The sequence below is a fragment of the Balaenoptera musculus genome, chromosome 4, assembly GCF_009873245.2.
Source record: "Balaenoptera musculus isolate JJ_BM4_2016_0621 chromosome 4, mBalMus1.pri.v3, whole genome shotgun sequence".
Lineage (NCBI taxonomy): Eukaryota > Metazoa > Chordata > Mammalia > Artiodactyla > Balaenopteridae > Balaenoptera > Balaenoptera musculus.
Window position 1 is genome coordinate 72,128,658 of NC_045788.1, and position 20,537 is coordinate 72,149,194.

Sequence of the window (20,537 nt, forward strand, 5' to 3'; positions counted from 1 at the left end):
TCTTCCTGATTCAATCTTGGAAGATTGTATGTTTCTAGAAATTTGTTCATTTCTTCTAGGTTGTCCAGTTTGTTGGCATGTAATTATTGGTAGTATTCTCTTAAGATATTTTGTATCTCTGTGACATCAGTTGTTATTTCTCCTGTTTCATTTCTTATTCTGTTTATTTCGGTCCTCTCTTTTTTTCTTGATGAGTCTGGCTAAAGGTTTATCAATTTTGTTTATCTTTTCAAAAAACAAGCTCTTGGTTTCATTGATCTTTTCTGTTGTTTGGGGCTCTCTATTTTATTTATCTTCTCTATGATCTTTATTATTTCCTTCCTTCTGCTGAGTTTGGGCTTTTTTTGTTCTTCTTCTTCTAATTCCCTTAGATGGTTGGTTAGGTTGTTTGAGATTTTTTTTGTTTCTTGAGGTGGCTATAAATATCCCTCTTAGAACTGCTTTTGCTACACCCCATTGGTTTTGGAAAGTTGTGTCTTCATTTTCATTTGTCTCAAGGTATTTTCTGATTTCCTCTTTGATTTCCTCATTGACCTGTTGGTTTTTCAGTCACATGTTGTTTAGTCTCCACGTGGTTGTGCTTTCCCACTATTCTTCCTGTAATTGATTCTAGTTTCATACTGTTATAGTTGGGAAAAATGCTTGATACAATTTTTATTCTCTCAAATTGGTTGAGACTTGTTTTGTGGCCTAGCTTGTGATCCATCCTGGAGAAGATTTCATTTGCAATTGAAAAGAATGTGTATTCTGCTGGTTTTGGATGGAATGTCCTGTAGCTAGCTATTAAGTTCAACTGGTCTCATGTATCATTTAAGACCACTGCTTCCTTGTAGATTTTCTGTCTGGATGATCCATCCATTGACGTAAGTGGGGTATTAAAGTCCCCTACTATTACTGTATTATTGTTAATTTCTCCCTTTATGTCTGTTAATATTTGCTTTATATATTTAGTTGTTCCTGTATTAGGTGCATATATGTTAATGAGTGTTATACCCTTTTCTTGTATTGATTCCCCTTATCATTATATAATGTCCTTTGTCTTTTGTTATAGACTTTGTTTTAAGGTCTATTTTGTCTGATTGGAGTATTACAGTCCTCATTTTCATTTTGTTTCCATTTGCATGAAATATCTTTTTCCATCTCCTCATTTTTTTGTCTGTGTGTATCTTGTAAGCAGCATATAGATGGGCCTTCCTTGTTTTTCATCCAGAAAACCACCTTATGTCTTTTGATTGGAGCATTTAGTCCATTGACATTTAAAGTGATTATTGATAGGTATGTACTTATTGCCATTTTATTACTTGTTTTCTTGTTGTTTTTGTAGTTCTCTGTCCTTTTTTTCTTTTAGTTTCTTCCCTTGTGATTTGATGATTTTCTTTAGTGGTATGCTTGTGTTCCTTTCTCTCTAGTTTTTGTGTAGTTATTGTAGGTTTTTGATTTGTGGTTACCATGTGGCTCATATATCTTGACCTGTAACTATATCTACTTGTTTTAAACAGGTAGTCACTTAAGTTCAAACACATTGTAGAAGATGAACATTTTTTACTCTTCCTCCCCCACATTTTGTGTTTTTGATGTCCTATTTGACATCTTCATGTTTATTCCTTTACTGATTATTATAGTTGTTTTAATAATTTTTTCTTTTTAATCTTCATATCAGCTTATTTTAGTGGTTGATTCTTAGCCTTTACTAAATATTTACCTTTACTAGTGAGATTTTTCCTTTCCTATGCTTCTTGTTATAGGCTTTTATTTTCTACTTAGAGAAGACCTTTAACCTTTCTTTTAAGGTAGATTTAGTATTGATGGACCTTTTAGTTTTTGCTTGTCTGAGAAGCTTTTTTTTTTTTTAATGTGATAAATCTATCACATTTATTTATTTATTTATTTATTTATTTATTTATTTATTTGGCTGTGTTGGATCTTAGTTGCAGCATGCAGGATCTTTTGTTGTGGCATGCAGGCTCTTTGTTGCAGTGTGTGGGCTTCTCTCTAGTTGTGGTGCATGGGCTCAGTAGTTGTGGTGTGCTGGCTCAGTAGTTGCATCACGCGGGGTCTCTAGTTGTGGCATGTGGGCTCAGTAGTTGCGGCGCGCAGGCTTAGTTGCCCCGCAGCACGTGGGTTCTTAGTTCCCTGACCAGGGATCGAACCCGTGTCCTCTGCATTGGAAGGCAGAATCTTAACCACTGGACCACCAGGGAAGTCCCTTTCTGAGAAGTTCTTTATCTCTGCTTCAATTCTAAATGATAATCTTGCTGGGTATAGTATCCTAGGTTTCAAGTTTTTCCCTTTTAGTACTTTAAATATATCATGCCCTTCCCTTCTGGCCTTCGAGGTTTCTGCAGAAAAATCAGCTGATAGCCTCTTTGTTCTTTTATGCTGTGTTTAGAATTCTCTCTTTAATTTTTGCCATTTTAATTATGATATGTCTTGACGTGAGTTTGTTTGGGTTCATCTTTTCGGGACCCTCTGTGCTCCTCGTACCTGGATATCTGTTTCCTTCTTCAGGTTTGGGAAATTTTCTGTCATAATTTCATCAAATACGTTTTCGACCCCCTTCTCTCCCTCTTCTCCTTCTGCGTCTTCTGTAATACGAATGTTGGTACGCTTGGTGTTGTCCTAGAGATCCCTTAAATGGTTCTCATTTTTTTTGTTTTTCTTTTTGCTATTCTGATTGGGTGATTTCCATTATTTTATCTTCCAGATCACTCATCTGTTTTTCTGTATCACCTAGTCTGCTGTTAATTCCTTCTAGTGTGTTTTTTGTTTCAGTTATTCTTCAGTTTGACTGGTTCTTTTTTATATTTTCTAGATTAAAGACAGTAGAAGGCTTTATACTAAGGATACAAGCCTTAAAAACAAAAAAGATGGGGAAATGTATTTAGAATGCTCTTATTACAATCATTTTAAAATGCTCTTATTAAAGTCATTTTAAAATCCCCTTCCTCCTTTATCCCTACTCTCTCATCCCCATTTTGTAATTATTTTCTAGTGTAGGTGTTAGATAAGTTATGCTTGGACCACAGTAGGAGGCTTAGTTTTATGCATTCTAACTGTGTTAACAAAGTGTTTATATGAAATTTTATGTTAAAATTATTTTGAAAATAGGTTGAGATCAACCTTTAGGTAGTAAGAAATACAAATGAATGTTGCTGTGCAATGTAGTAGAGGGCCTGGAAAGCTACTTGGAAATACTTTCTCAAATAATAATTGTAACCAAAGTAATCCCTTTTTTTTGAATCACTAATAAGTAATAGAATTTTCCTTTTGGTAACTGTATTTTGTTTTATTAGGCTTTCTTAAAGGTGCCAAGTACAAGGGAACTCAGAAAATTAAGAGATTCTCCTGGCTAGAGATAAGACAATTTCAGCATCAAAAAGGACATTTTTAGTGGATGTAAAGCAATCATATATGTGTAATCCATCATTTTATAATAATTTTTAAATTAAAGTATTCACATACCATAACACTTACCCTTTTAAAGCTGTACAGTTCTGTATACAAGGCTGTGCAACCGTCACCACTAACTAATTCCAGAACATTTTTGTCACACCCCAAAGAAGCTCCATACCCACAGCACTTGATTCCCATTTTCCCTCTACCCCATCCTTGGAAAACACTAATCTACCTTCTGGTTCTGTGAATTTGCCTGTTCTGAACATATGTTCATATAAATGGAATTATACAGTATGTGGCCTTTTGCATCTGGCTTATTTCACTTAGCATAATGTAATCAAAGCTCCATGTTGTAGGATGTATAAATACTTAATTCCTTTTTTATATTTGAATAATATTTCAATGTATGAATATACCACATTTTGTTTATTCATTCATAAATTGATATACATTTGGATTGTTTCCACTTTGGGGCTGTTATGAAGTGTGATGCTATGAACATTTGTGTACAGGTTTTTGTGTGGATGCATGTTCTCAGTTCTTTTGGATATATACCTAGGAGTGGAATTGCTCAGTCATATGGTAACTCTTTTTACCTTTTGAGGAACTGCCAAAGTGCTTTCTAGGGTGCCTGTACCATTTTACATTCCTCCCAGCACTGTTTGAGGATTCCTATATCTTTACATCCTTGCCAACATATGTTTTGTCAGTCTTTTTGATTATAGCCATCCTGGTAGCTGTGAAGTAATATCTCATTGTGGTTTTGATTTGCATTTTTGCAATGACTAATGATGTTGAACATCTTTTCATGTGCTTATTGGCCAATTGTGTATCGTCTTTGGAGAAATGTCTGTGTAAATCCTTTGCCCATTTTAAAATTGGGTTGTCTTTTTATTGTTGAGTTGAAAGACTTCTTATGTATTCTGGATATTTACCAGATACTTACCTTATGTACTGTTTGTGAATAGCCTTATCAAATATATAATTTGCAAGTATTTTCTCCCATTCTGTGGGTTATCTTTTTGCCTTTTTGATAATGTCCTTTGATGATCAAAATTTTTTTCATTTGTATGAAGTCAAATTTATCTGGTTTTTTTCCCCCCACTTTGGTTGCTTATTGGCTAATACAAGGTAAAAAGATTTGCACTTATGTTTTCCTCTAAGACTTTTATAGTTTTAGCTCTTATATTTAGGTGTTGATCCATTTTGAATTAAATTTTATAGATGGTATGAGAAAGAGGTCTAATTTAACTCTTTTGCATCCAGATGTTTCAGCATCTTTTGTTGAAAAAATGTTCTTTTCTCATTAAATTGTCTTGGCACTCATGTTGAAAATCAGTTGACCATAATCTAAGGATACATTTTTGGACTCTTAATTCTATTATTATATTGCTCTGTGTCTATCCTTATGCCAGTATGACAATCTTGATTCATGTAGCTTTGAAGGAAGTTTTGAAATCGGGAAGTGTGAGTCCTCCACTTTCTTCTTCTGTTTCAAAACTGTTTCGACTATTCTGGGTCCTTTCCAACTCTTTATGAGTATTAGGGTCAGCTTGTCAATTTCTGAAGAAAGCCAGATGGCATTTTGATCGGAATTGCATTGATTGATGTATAAAAACCTCCTAATTGCTTTAGGAGGATGATAGGGAACCAGTTTTTTATCTGTCTTGAAAACTAGTAGATAAAAGGACATGTTATTCATGTGTGAATCATACCAATAGGTAACCAAATAGTAAGTGAAGAGACTTACTCTTTGTATACATATATCTTTTAATAAATAAAAAGGATAATAGAATTAGATTGTCATCACTTTGCAACCATCATTGAATGAATTGATTCAGGCATTGAGTATCAAGAGCTCTGAACATCACAAAAAGATATAACCAGACATTATGTGCTTCTTGATAGAAGAACATAGTACCATCTATAGTCTTGCCAAAAGGATTGAACATGAGACTGATCAAGCTATTACATTCAGCTGCCAATTAGCAGGAAGTACAGAAGCCAAGGGAGCACACTGAATGGTCCCATGAATATGAAGTGATTATACTGGGGACCCTACAGGTTAAATGCCTTGAGTTTCTCAGTAATTATAAGGAATAAAAAGGGATCAAGGGGCAACATACATTAAAAGATACATAAAAGACATAAAATTTTTAGTGATTTCTTTCTTTACTTTTCAGAGTGAACTATTTCTTGTTTTAAATCTTTTCAGACCCCCCCAAATTGCATGTGGACATTCATGGATATGCTTCACACGCACATATTGCATGTGCATATAATGTTAATACATACGTACACATATATATAATACACTATCGCTTTGTTTTAAAATGTTCAAGTTGTGTGTGTTATCTTTGAAACATGCTTTCCTCATTCAGTAATTGTGTCTTCATCTTTTTCTGTTAGAATAAGTAGCTTTTTACCCAATTTAACTTCCACATAACATTTCCTAGGATGACTGTACCATAATTTTTTTAAAAAATCTATTGATAGGCCGCTTGTTTCCAGTTTTTCTTTTTTCCAGACTGTACTATAGGGAATATCCTTCCGCATGTATCTCTCCTTAAAGTACATACTAAGTTGTAGAGTATCCTTAAAGTTTGAAAACATGGTATCAAGTTTCCTTCCTTATAGTGTGTCTACTACTAAGGTATAAGAACACTTAAATTTTGCTTTCACTCAATTGAGCATATAACCTGTTAAGTTTTGTAAGTATGTCTATGTTAACTTCAGCCTTACTCAGGATAAAGTTAGTGAATTCTTTTCATTGTTTTTGAAAATAATTGAAGTCTACATGTAAAAACAGGTTTCTTATATCATGTTAAATAAACTAGCTGATGTTGATGTGGGCCTGATTGTTGTTTTCCATGTAATTGTACCATTTCACAGAAGGATGTTTAAAAAGTGATGCTGGAAGTTGTGTAATAACTTTCAGCAAATTCATAGCTAAGTTTTTTAAAATATATTTTACAATGTACATGTTTATCTATATACAACAAATATTTATGCTCCTCACTAATGCTATATCTTCTAAGATTAATTCCTAGAGGTGGAATTACTGGAGGAATAGAAACATTTTCAGGACTTTTGAAACCTTTCGCCAGACTGCCCACCAGAAAAAGACCTCTGCCAGGAATGTGATGATTTATGCCCATTTCTCTGAATGTTGGCACTGTAATTCTTACTTACTAAAAAAGTTGAGCATGTTTTTCCTATAAGTTTACTGACCCATTTGTTTGCCTTTTGTGAATATCCCTTTATGAATGTTTGCTGACTCTTTTTTTCAATGATTTCTAAAAGCCAGCTTATAGTGGCTAATGATCCTGTTTATTGTTAGAAACATTTGTTTCTATTGTACCTTTTTTGTGTCTTTTCTTTATATGTGTGTTTAATTTGGGGGGGGTGTAGTATCTAAGTTTGTTTTGTTTTTGTGTATGTGCATACACATTCCCAGCCTGATTTGAGAAACAAGCACTTTTATTTTCTCCCAGTTCCTATAATTATGATTACCTTTACTTTCGTGTATGGTGTGAGGTAGATTTGGTTTTCTACGTGCGTGCCCATACAAGAGAGAGAGAAAGAAACAAGTATTCTTTTATAGGTAAAAGAAAAATACTGTTATCTAGTAATTAATTTTCAGTTAGAATTTGAAAAGGCTGACTTTTTTTTTTTTTTGTACAAGTTAATTGAGTAAGAAGACCAGACTTAATTAGCTGAACAACTTTGGCTTTTTATGTTGACTTCACTTAAACAGCTGTATCTTTAGAGACAAAGTGTTCAGCTAACATTGGGTAAAAAATGGACAAATTGGTATTCAGGTTTCTTTTTCACCTAGCTTTGAAGTCTTATTTGTATTTATTTTTTTATTGTGGTAAAAATACACATAACATAAAATTTACCACCTTAACCATTTTTGAGTTTGCAGTTCAGTGGTATTAAGTGCATCCACATTGTTGAGCAGCCATTACCACCATCCATTCCCATAACGTTTAGTGTAGTAAAACTGAAATTCTGTGCCTATTGAACAGTAACTCACAATTCTCTCCTCCCACCAGCCCATGACAGCCACCATTCTACTTTCTGTCTTTATGATTTTGACTACTCTAAGTACCTCATGTAAGTGGAATCATACAGTATTTGTCTTTTTGAGACTGGTTTACTTCACTTAGCGTACTGTTGCAAGGTTCATCTATGTTGTAACATATAGTAGAATTTTCTTCCTTAAAGGCTGAATAATATTCCATTTTGTGTGTGTGTGTGTATGTGTGTATACACACATATATATACACCTCATTTTGCTTATATATCTACCCATTGGTAGATACTTGGGTTCCTTCCATGTTTTAGCTACTGTGAATAATGCTACTATGAACGCTGGTGTACAAATATTTCTTCAAGACCCCCTGCTTTCAGTTCTTCTGGGTATATGCCCAGAAGTGGAATTCTTGAATCATATGGTAATTGTATTTTCAATTTTTGAGGAACCACCATACTATTTTACACAACGGCTGTACTATTTTACATTCCCACCAATAGTGCACAAGTGTTCCAATTTCTCTACACCTTACCAACACTTGTTTTCTGCTTTTTCTTTTAACCAGTCTTTCTTTTCTTTAATAATTTTTTTATTGAAGTATAGTTGATTTAAAATGTTGTATTAATTACTGCTATACAGCAAAGCGATTTAGTTATAAATATATATGTATACATTCTTTTTTATTTATATTCTTTTCCATTATGGTTTATCATAGGATATTGAATATAGTTCTCTGTGCTATACAGTAGGACCTTGGCTTTTTTTAGTAGTAGCCATTCCAGTGGTTGTGAGGTGGTACCTCGTAGTTTTGATTTGCATTTCTGTAATGATTAGTGATGTTGAGCATCTTTTCATGTGCTTACTGGCTATATGTATATCTTCTTTGGAGTTCTTTGCCCATTTTTGAATTGAGTTGTTTGGTTTTTTGTTGAATTTTAGGAATTTTCTGTATATTCTGGGTATTAATCCCTTATCAGGTATGTGATTTGTAAATATTTTCTCCCATTCTGTGGGTTGCCTTTTTACTCTGTGATTAGAGTCATTTGATGCACAGAATTTTTCAATCTTTATGAAGTCAAATTCGTCTGTTCTTTCTTTTGCTACTTCTGCCTTTGGTGTCATATCCAAAAACTCATAGCCAAATGCAATGTCTTAAAGCTTTTCCTCTAAGAGTGTTATTGTTTTAGGTCTTACATTTAAGTCCTTGATCCACCTTGAGTTAATTTTTGTATATAGTATTAGGTAAGGGTCCAACTTCATTCTTTTATGTGTGGATATCCAGTTTTTGCAGCACCATTTGTTGTAAAAACTGTCTTTCCCTATTGAACGGCCTTGGCACCCTTGTGAAAAATAATTTGTGTATGTGAGGGTTTATTTCTGGACTCTATTTCATTCCATTGGTCTGTATGTCTGTCTTTATGCGAATACCAAACTGTTTTGATTACTGTAGCTTTGTAGTAAGTTTTGAAATGAGAAAGAGTGAGTCCTTCAGCTTTGTTCTTTTTTTTATGGTGATTTTGACTATTTGAATCCCTTGAGATCCAAATGAATTTTAGGATGGGTTTTTCTATTTTGCAAAAAATGTCATTGAGATTTTTATAGGAATTGGATTAAATCTGTAAATTGCTTTAAGTAGTATTGACATCTTACCAATATTAAATCTTCAACCTATGAACACGGGATGTGTTTCCATTTATTTCTGTTGTCTTTAACTTTTTTTTTCAACAGGTCTTTTCATTGCACAAGTCTTTCACCTTATTATTGCACAAGTCTTTGTAGTTTTCATTGCACAAGTCTTTCACCTTATTTTTTTTGATGCTATTGTAAATGGAATTGTTTTTGTAATTTTTAGGTTGTGTATAAAACGCTACTGTTTGTGTATAGAAATGCAACTGATTTTTGTGTGTCAACTTTTGTAGGATACAAAGCAGTATCATACTGCTTTGCTACATCCAGTAGTTCTAACAGCTTTTTTGCTGAGTCTTTATTGATATAAGACAGAGATAATATTACTTCTTCCTTTCTAAGTGGATGCCTTTTATTTTTTCTTCTTGCCTAATTGTTCTGGCTACGACTTCCAGTACCGTGTTGAATAGAGGTGGTAAAACTGATCCAAATTAAACACAGTGTACATCCAAGTTTTCCCCTGAAGTTGCAAGCCTTCAACAGACTCCAGAGTTCCAAAATTACATCAGACAGTTTATGCCTCTGTAATTATTGTTTAGGTGGGGCAACAGATTCCTGGTGTTTCCTACTCTGCCATCTTTCCAGAGTCTGAATTATTTTTAATAATCAGATAAGTTTATTAAAATATTGGCATGACTTTAAAATGGAGAACCATTTCTCTCAGACTTTATGTATTAAACTGTAAAAGACACTTTTCATATAGTTAAATATTATGATTTGGGTAGTTATGAAAATCATGATTTGGATTGAACTCATGTTGCTTTTCAGAGCTTCCTCATATTTAATAATTTGCTGTACGTTACAGAAATACCGGTATCAGGATGAAGATACAGCTCCTCAAGAGCACATTTCCCCACAAATCACTAATGAGGTGATAGGTCCGGAATTGGTTCATGTCTCAGAGAAGAACCTGTCAGAAATTGAAAATGTCCATGGATTTGTTTCTCACTCTCATATTTCACCAATAAAGGTAAGATAGTAACTTTATTTTGTTGCTATGAATTATTTATTACTTTTGTTACTAATGTAGCTCATGCTTAGAGAGAACTATTTTTTCTTGTAGGATTTTCCCCCCTTGATGTTTCTGGTTTTGTAATTATAAGGAATTTCATAGTATTTGTTAGCATTCTAAAAACATTTTAAAAAATATATGTTATAAATGAATTTTATTCAGTGATACGATCTTTAAGCCTGAAAGTTCTCATGAAGGAAATAACTATTATATTTCAAATACCCACATCAAAATATCTTTAAACTTTAAAAAAATATATTAGTAAGTACAGAAAAAGAGCATTAACAGTATCTTTGAAGTCCAGTGTGTGACTTTACCTGACGCCATCACCTTGTCTCTCCGCTCAGAAATAACCACAGTCCTGGTTTCACATATTTAGCTTTCTAAACAATATATTGTTTCTTTTGCCTGTTTTGGTTTTTATATAATTGGCATTATACTGCATCTACTCTCAACTTGCAGTTTTTGGTCAACATTATATGCCTGAGATTCATTATCTTCACTGCTCTACAGTTTTCTATTTTATGAATATACTATAATTTACCTTACTTTTGATGGATGGATTTTCATATTATTACTAGTATTAAAAATGCTGTTAAAATCGTAGGTTATGTATACGCATCTTTGTGGATAACACCAGATTATTTTCAAGTGGTTCTATAATTTACATTTTCAGCAACAATATGTAACAGTTTTAATTGATCTATATTCTCATCAATATTTGGTATTGTTATTTTTGCCATTGTTTTGGGTTTGAAGTAGTATCTTACTGTGATTTTAATGTGCATTTCACTGTTTGATAATATTGATCATTCAGGTTTCCTATTCTGTGACATACCCTCTCAAGATTTTTTTTCATTTTTGTAATGGGTTGTTCTTTTTACTGATTTGTGCAAGTTCTTTATATATTCCGGATACTAATCCTTTGTTAGTTGTATGTATTGTGTATAAGGATCATTTCTTATTTGTAAACCTTGAAGTGGGTTTTGTAATTCTCTTTGAAGGATGATTTCATATTACTGGTTAAAAATTGTAATGGATTATATAGTACCAGTCAGATTTCAGTTAATAGTTAGTTTTTCTACGTATTTGTCCATTTCATACTTACTTCGAAATATTCTCAACGTCCTATTATTTTGTTATGTCTATAGCATATTTAGGTGTAGCCCCTTTTTCATTCCTAGTATTGTTTGTTTGTGCCTTTTTTCCCCTTGACCCTTCTTGCCAAAGGATGGTCAATTTCAAAGAACCATGTCTTTTAATAGAGAACAGACTGGTGGTTACCAAGGGGGAGGGGGTTGGAGGAGGGATGGAATGGGAATTTGGGATTAGCAGATGTAAACTTTTATATATAGAATGGATAAACAACAAGGTCCTACTGTATAGCACAGAGAACTATATATCCTATAGTAAACCATAATGGAAAAGAGTATTAAAAATGTATATATAGACCACCTAGAGGGGTGGGATGGGGAGGGTGGGAGGGAGGGAGATGCAAGAGGGAAGAGATATGGGAACATATTGTATATGTATAACTGATTAACTTTGTTATAAAGCAGAAGCTAACACACCATTGTAAGGCAATTATACTTCAATAAAGATGTTTAAAAAATATATATATATATGTATAACTGAATCACTTTGCTGTACAGCAGTATTTAACACAACATTGTAAATCAACTATACTTAATTAAGTAAATAAGAAAAAAAAGTCTTTAAAAAAAATCTTCTCCTGTGCCCCTCCCCCATGTGCTGTCACCTCCATCCCCTCTCATACACACATAAACATGAATATATACACATGTTTATGTAATATGTAAATGTGTGGATAGCCTACATATCAATTGAAGATTGTGTTTGGCAGAGGCAATCTGATCTTACTTTGGGACGCTAAATGAGAGATACACATGGGGAAAAAATAAGTTGTCTATTAGTGACAGAGACAGTTTTCCTTTTATCTTTTCCCCTTTCTCCTCTTATCATTATTATTTTATTTTCTTCTGCTTTCTTTGAGTTTATTCTGTTTGGGTTTTTCCCCTAGTTTCTCAAGTTGGTTACTTAACTGCATTATCAACCTTTCCTAACGGTATTTGAATTTGTGAATTTTCCTTTAAATAGCATGTTAGCTGTAACCCACAGGTTTAATATGCAATGTTTATCATAATTCAAACTTTTTCTTTTACTTTCATTATGATTTTTTTCTTTGCCCCATGAGTTATTTAAAAGTATGTTTCTTAATTTTAAACATACGAGACATTTATTCCAACATGTCTTCTTTTAGATTTTATTTTCTCATCTCATTTGTCCTTCTTATTAGCTTGGAAGCTATTCTGTTTCTCTTCCTTTAATGGTTATCCTAGAAATTTTTTTTTTTAGAAATTTTAATATACAAATTTTGCTTACAAAAATTTAGACTCAATATATATCTTTTACCCTCATTTTGAACAACATAAGAACCTTAGAACACTTGAATTCTAAGCACTCTCTCCTGTTTTATATTGCTGTTCTTATCAGCCTATGCCTATTTTCTCTTGACTGAATTAATAAAGCCTATTTCTTACTTTAGTTGAAAAACCTTCCCAGGTATGTATAATTCTTTTGTTTCTGATATTTTGAATTTTTGATGTTTATGATTGTTACAAATTATCCAAAGCCAATTTGCACACACCCAACCTCCTCAGTCTTTTGGTGGTTGTTTGGTAGTTCTGTGTGTGTGCAGATTCTGACACAGGCAGACATTTAAACAGACAGTGAGCCACATAACATTTTGTATATAGCCTCTTTAAATGTGATGAAGCCTCAACTTTTTTTTGTTGCATAAAATGCTCACTCTAGGCAAATAAAACAATATTCCAGAGACCAAGATTTTGTTACCCAGAATTTCCAGACATCTTAGGTATTAAACCTTAAGGTGCCATCCCTAAGGGTATAAACCTCTTCAGAGTCTTTTCTTTCCCTTATGCAAGGGTGGATTGTGTCTAATTTAGCCAATCCATATAATTGAAATACAATGGATTTCACCAGTGAAAGCCCACTTCATTCATTATGATAATTGGAAAACTTTTGGTGTTGATCAAAGATTAACATAATAACAAAAATCTTATAGCAGCCATTTACTTTATAATTAAGTGTTAGCTGACCAGTCTAGGAATGTTAATTCCTAATTAGGACAACTGACTGTCCATAGTAATGGTTCTCAGCTGTGGTGGGATATCGGAACCACCTAAAAAGGTTTTAAAATTTATATCTGAGTGCCATCTCAGAGATTGTGATTTAATTGGTTTGGGGTATAGTCTGGCTTTGGAGAGTTTTACAAGTTCTCCCGGTGTTTCTAGGGGATAGCCACTGTTGAGAAGTACTGCACTAGAACCTAGCTTAATTGAACCACCATACACATATTTCTTTACTGTCTGTCTTGAGGTATTTTAAAGTAAATTTCTGACATCTCTTTATTTAATCCTCACTCTGCAGTGAGACTTAAGTGTTTCTAGTTATTGAGCGAGAAAGCATTATTACTTTTTTAAGATTCTCACTTGCTTCCTTAATTTGACTCTTTTTCCCTTGATTTCCTTACCATAAGAGAATTAAGTGAATTTTGCCTGATTCTTTCGGTATCTGCTTTAAAAATGCTCTTGTCCTTTGCATACAGTTAATTATTACATGATAAAGGATTATGTCTCCCATAGCATATTTTCCCCCCAGGGCTTTTTAAAGACAAATTTGACGGAGGCTTATTTAAAGGAGTATGTTATTGAGATTAAAATATCCTTTTACTAACAGTTATAAAACACATCTTTTTCACATTTTATCTTTTCTGCAATTGACATACATCTTATAGTTGCTGGTGTTATACTATTGCCTTAATGAAGTGGCAGTTTGAGTATTTGTATGCAAATCTTTGACAGATTTTGGTTAAGATCAAGAAAGTACTAGCCTCAAAGCATTTTAGTGTACTGTGGTAATAATTCAGCTGGTCTCATTGAAAAGCAGCTGGATCTATCCATACTTATATGCCATTCTCTTGCTCCTTTTCATTTTGTTTTCTTTTATTAGATATTAACAGCATCAATCTCTGAAACAGTTATAAATATAAGCTTCTGATGCAAATAGGTAGAGCAGTTGGGTATCATCACTGTATTCCCCCTTTGGCTTGCTGGCTCTCTGATTTATATCTGGGGACTGAATAGATAAGGATTTTCATTTCCAGTAGAAGAAATTATCTAACTTCTCCTTCATCTGTTTCTAAATCATACTTTACATCTTACTTTTTAAATGTGAGTTTTTTCCTATTATAAACTTGTTTTACACATTTTCCCATGTTAAATTTTTTAAAAACTTGATACGTAACATTACATAGTATATTGGTACCTTAACTTGTTGAATACTTCTGGTCTTCGCTATTTGTTATTTCCATTTTTACTAGGTTTTGTAAAGAAGGCTGCAGTGAATCATCTTGGGGCATAAAAAGTATGTTTGGTTGTTTTCTTAGGTTGGATTTCCAGAAGTCAAATTATTGGGTCAGAAATCTTGATAAGCTGGACTTTTGACAAACTATATTCTGATACAATTGTAATTTATGAATTATTAAAGCTGCCCCATTTGGGGTATTTCTTCCTGCTGCTTCTATCTCATGTATAGGTTAAACTTTGAGGAGTGAGCGTAGGATTGGGGTAGTGTAATAGCAAAATGGTTAGGATTACTTTAACTTTCTGTTAGAAAACCAAATTTTTAAAAAATAACTTTGTTTTGACATAAGGCAAGTTTTAATGTTTTTAAAATTTTTTCAAATAACTGCAGATGTTCTCGGAAGCTCAACAATGGAGTATATTTTATTTAAAATTAAATAAGATTACCAGATTAGCGGTCTTTTTTTAAAAACAAAAAAGCTAATATAAGGAGTTTTTCCACTTTTATAGTATTGTGGTTTGGAATGAAGCAAGTAACTGTTGTACTATACATAGAACTCAGTATATGAATTATTATTTTTGTAATTTGAAAAATTATCTTTGAATAGTAGCAGTTTGCTGAGTAGAATGTAAATTAGGCCCTGCTTTGTTCTTCGCAGTTCTTACGAAAGCTAATAGAAAAATAAGATTAATAGATGATTGCTTTAAAAATCAACAGAATATTAGTTTTGTTTATCAAATAACATGCATTTAGCATTTGTTAAACATCTATGTTAGTAAATTTGTTAGACTTCAGTGACTGGTATTTTTTATGGAGAGATAGTTATAACACGGTGTGATATAACATGAAAAAATAAAGAGAGAAATTAAATTCTTGAAGTATTGTAAAAAACAAAGTTGATATTTGGACAAGGTGTTGAAGGATATATACAATATGCTAATTCAGAGGAGAAGGCAGTTACTGGAGAAAATAAGTACAGTAGGAGGGTGATAGTCTGAGGAGACTGTAAAAATGCAGAAAAGTTCATTATATTGTAGTTGATGTTTAGGATGGTTGTTAGGAAATGAGGACAAGGTGTGAAGGACCTTGATCCTGAGCTGATGAGTGGGCTTATGAAGGGTTTGCCACCATGAAACATGCTGTGAAATAATCTGTCAGGGTCTTGTAGTGCTAGTGCTGATTCTCATTACTGAAGTAATGAGTGAAATACGATAGTGATTGAAAGTTACTTTATTCAGGCCTTAGCGTAAAACATAAAAGTAACTATGATTTGGACTTCCCTGGCGTCCAGTGGTTAAGACTCTGTGCTTCCACTGCACGGGGCACGGGTTTGATCCCTGGTCAGGGATCTAAGATCCTGTATGCCATGTGGCACAGCTAAAAAAAAATAAAGTTTTTTTAAAAAGTAATTATGATTTAAGACTCTAAAAGGGAAAGTTTCTTGCCAGTGCTAGACAGTTTCAAGAAAGAAATTGGTGATAATAGTGGTGAAAAACCGTAATGTGGAAGAAAAGGACACAGTGGGTAAATTCTTGTGGTATATGAAAATCTTTAAAAGTAAGCTTCAGTTTTAAACAGTTCTAAATATAGTAGTATGGTACTAATAAGAACAGTGTCAAGATTCCTAAAACTGAAAATGATCTAAGAATTAGGAAAAATGGTCAGAACAGTAAATTGAACAAGTAAACAAACAAAACCTCAGCCTTTTTCAAAATAGATTTAAATCTAGATGAAGTGACAAGGGTGACATAGCTTAGTGTGGAATGTTGCAATGGTCATTGAATAAAAGAGTTCATATTTTGCTTTTGTCTTCAATGACGGAAAACTATGTTTAAACGAATATGTGCAAAGTAAATGTAGTTACGAGGGGCTTGAAATTGAAGACAGAACAGGGTATGTGAACAGATAATTATTTTAAATAAGTGTATCTTCTAGCCTGGACACATTTCATCCAGTAGTACTGAGAATACTATCAAATGAAATCACCAGCAGCAATTGGTAGTTTTTCAAATATTGTGAGAAAGGGAGGTAGCAGAAGAATGGATATAAGCAAACATATGCCTATTGAACTAAATGCTACAGGAAGAGAATCTTTGCTATTTTGAGTGCATAGTGAGTGCTTTGTTGAAGTCAACTTTGTTTTTACAACTCTGGAATATATTAAAATACTTTTGAATTTTATCTTTTTTGGATGACCCTGGAGTACTAAGTTGAGCACACAGTTTGCATACAATTTGACCACTAGATGGCGCTCATACAGAAGGGATTTGTATATATATGATCAGTTTTTTTCTAGATAAATAACAAATCTATGTTATCAATCTTCTTAGTCTTGTCTTAACTTAGTACAGCTGCATGTTTTGAAATTTAATAGGCCATATTATAAAGATAAAAAGGTAAGGAAAATGCTTGTTGCATTTACAGTAGTTGGCTTTGTGGTTACTTAGTAATTTTTTTCCTAATATTTTAGAGTTTCAATATTGTTTTTCCTCTCATCCTTCAACCTTTTAAAATTTTTCGCTAAAATTACTTAATCATTGCCTTTGTTACTATACCTGAAGACTTCTGGGTTTATTTGCAAGTTTGGAGAAGGGTACAAATAATTGAGGGCCTATCCTATATAAATTTTTGAACTGTCTTTACTTCCATTTAATGTTATAAAATAAACATTTCTAACAGTCATAAATTTTTCATAATCATATTTAAAGTATGTAATCACTAAATGGATGTACTTAAGTTTACTTACGCTTTCTCTTACTGTTTAGAGTTCTGCTATAGATAATATTATCATTCTGTGAAAAAGAAAAACTGTACAGAAAAAAGAATGTTAGGTGCAGAGTATTGCTCAGTGGTAGAGTATTTGACTGCAGGAAAAAAATGTCAATTCTTTATATATCATATTAAAATCTTAATAGTGTTCTTTTTGGTGATTTAAACGTTGTGTTGTATTTTTAAAAATTCACTATTTTAAATAGACTTTCCAGGTTCTATAATGAATTTAAATTTTGGTTTAATGGAATAGTTTATATTTCAGATATGTGACATGGGTTTGGTTATTCTAAAGCAGAGATCAGTGAGGAGTTGGTTGCCTCTGCTTCCCAATCAAATCATATGAAACCAACTGTGATTTAGGTACATATATGGTTTTGTATGTGTGTATTGACTGTTGCGCAATCGATGAGATGATCCTAGATTTCCATAGCTCAGGTAATGGGACATTTTCATTAAAAAGCCTTTCTCAAAACTCAAAGTTGTTTTCTTGATGTCAGTGGATTTGAATAGGAAATTTATATATTGAGAAGTATTTCTTCTCTGTACTAGGGATATATGGGCTGGAGCGTTTATCAACTTTCGATTGTTCCCAAGCTCTTTGGCTCTCTAGCATAAGAAATCATCGTATACGAATGGCTTACTGTTCCATCTGTGTTGGTACTATTTGCAACTTGAGTAGGATATTTGCATTCAGCATTCATTTTCAGTATCCTCATCCGCGACTTCCCTGGTGGTCCAGTGGTTAAGAATCTGCCTTCCAGTGCAGGGGATGTGGGTTTGATCCCTGGTTGGGGAACTAAGGTCCCACATGCCACAGGGCGACTAAGCCTGTGCACCACAACTACTGAGCCTGCGCCCTCTGGAGCCTTCATGCGCTGGAGCCTGCATACCACAACTAGAGAGAAGCCTGCGCCCTGCAACAAAGACCCAGTGCAGCCAAAATTTTTAAGATAAAAATAAAATATCCTCATCCTTACAAATCCAGAGTAACAGAATCTGTATAAATCCTAAGGTTCCCCCTCCCACCCTGGCTTTCCATCATATACGGATCAAGACACATATTTGGGAGGCAGACCAATTACTAGAGCATTTGTATAAACCACACTAATCAGTTCTTTATTAAGTACCTGGTCCATAGTAAAATTTATTTTTATTTATAGGAGGTTTTATTTTTTTTCCTTTAGAGAGGATTCTTAGTTCTCTGTCTACCCTTAGTGTTTTCCTCTAGTCCCCTACCCCCAAATAGATAAGATCAATCTGTGTAGGGCCTTAAAACTGCCAGCTACTGTCTGCACAGTTCTTGGGAAGAAGCAAACTTTGCTATAATCTGTCACAAAACATCTTACTTCCAGAAGTCCCACATGACTCTCAACCCTTCTTGGGCATGTGTTTGTATCTTAGAGACGGAATCATAGAGACAGTGTTCGCATCTTTTCTTGCCAAATCAGGATTTGCAGTAGTCCTAGAGGTTGTAGTTTGCCAATGCTACTTTCCAATAGACTGCATTTAGTTGGTGCTGGTAAGCAAAAGCAAGCAAGATTTTGTTGGTCCTCATTCATGGCTGAGGTTGAGGATTATGATGTGCTTATATCAACTTAAAAATTGAATTACTCAACTATTAGTAAGTTATCAAGTAGCATTTTTATTCATATATTGTTTTTAATGGCGATATGTTGTGTTATATACTAATGTAGCATAGTATTAAGAGGACAGACTTAGGAATCTGTGGTTCTCAAACTTGAGGGTGCTTAAGAGTCTCTTAGGGGGGCTTTTCAAAAATGAAAATTCCCAGATCTCCCTTACCCCTAAAAATTCTGATGGGAAGGGGATATCAGTCTGTATTTTTTTTAACCAGCACCCTAGGTGATTCTGAGGTGGACTACTGTGTTGAGAAACACAGACCTAGATATTAGATGTTAGAAAGTATCTATTTAGCAATCAAACAGTATTATTTTTTGAACCAGAGTATTATTTATGTCATGTTGGATAAAATATGTTTTACTGGCTATGAAACAAAAAATTTACGTTTAATTCTTCTGCATTTTTACAAATTCATAACTTGGTAATCTTAACGTTTATGACATATGAGAGAGATGATGCTGATAATAGCGCTTTTTTATCACAGAAGTCCCAGAAGCCAAATACTTATTTAGCTAATTATTCTGTTTCTGTCTTCAGACTCAGTTAATCAAAGCATTTAAAACCAGTATGTTAAATAAAATGATCAAGTTACATTCCAAATGGGTTTCTCTCTGTCATTAGATCCTCAGAGTTTAATGTAGATAGTACCTTTTAAAACCTTAGTGCTATTTAATGTAAGTGCCTTCCTGATGTAGAAATTTATATGTGAATAGAAAGATTCCTTTAGTAAAATTGTTCTAAACAATCAGAACTGTCGACAGAGAGAATCCTCTTGTATTTTTAAATTCAGTTCATATTTATAATTTATTTAAGCAGTGAAGATGCCATTGGATTTTACTTCAGACTGTGATTGAAACTTGGTAATCCAGGGTTTCTCCACCCAGTGCATTAAATCAGGCAGCCCCAAAGCGTCTTGGTAGTCCAGTGTTTATAACATCCTTCTTTACCTGCTAATCGACCTCACTTCCTGGATTTCAGTCCGTCTAGTTATCAGCTAACAAAAGAACAGCTTTTCCTGCAGACGCTGGTGAAAAAATAATCATGAGAAAGAAAACCACCTTATGTCGTCTTTTTTGTCTAGAAATATAAACTCAGCCATCATACAGCTAACAGGTACAGAGGGAAGATACAAGCTCTTTCATGGGAAGAAATTACAGAGAAAATGAGCATCATTTCTCAAGGTTTTTATTTTCCCTGATCTACAAGTGATGCTGCTGTAATTCTAGCTGCAGTTTTTACCGATCATTCACCACTCAGCAGCTGGTAGAGAAGTAAGACTGCTTGGCAACCACCTGCAGGGCTGCAGAGATGAATTACATTTTCGGGAACAACACACTTCTGTACTCTCGCGCCAGTCGAGGAGGCAATACTAGCTCTAGCCATGGCTCAGTAGGCCCAAAGCAGAAACACTGGGCAAAAAAGGGCTCATCAGATGAACTGCAAGCTGAGCCAGAACCTTCACGCTGGCAGCAGATAGTTGCATTTTTCACTCGAAGACACAGCTTTATTGACTGCATCTCGGTAGCCACCAGCTCCACCCAGGTAACATACCACTTGTTGAAATTATTTTTGGTTCATGTTGCT

General features: G+C 33.7%; 1 protein-coding gene across 16 annotated transcripts in view; it reads left to right on the forward strand.

Moving 5' to 3' along the window:
• DLG1 (discs large MAGUK scaffold protein 1) overlaps nucleotides 1–20,537 on the forward strand; it is a 295,326-nt gene that overhangs the window by 103,752 nt on the left and 171,037 nt on the right. For 15 of the 16 annotated variants that reach the window (XM_036849845.1, XM_036849854.1, XM_036849855.1 and 12 more), the window contains one exon: nucleotides 9,927–10,091. In XM_036849845.1, the coding sequence (XP_036705740.1) occupies nucleotides 9,927–10,091 (165 nt within the window). Of the gene's footprint in view, nucleotides 1–9,926; nucleotides 10,092–20,174; nucleotides 20,496–20,537 lie in introns of those variants that run through there. The other variant, XM_036849856.1, reaches the window with a different exon arrangement.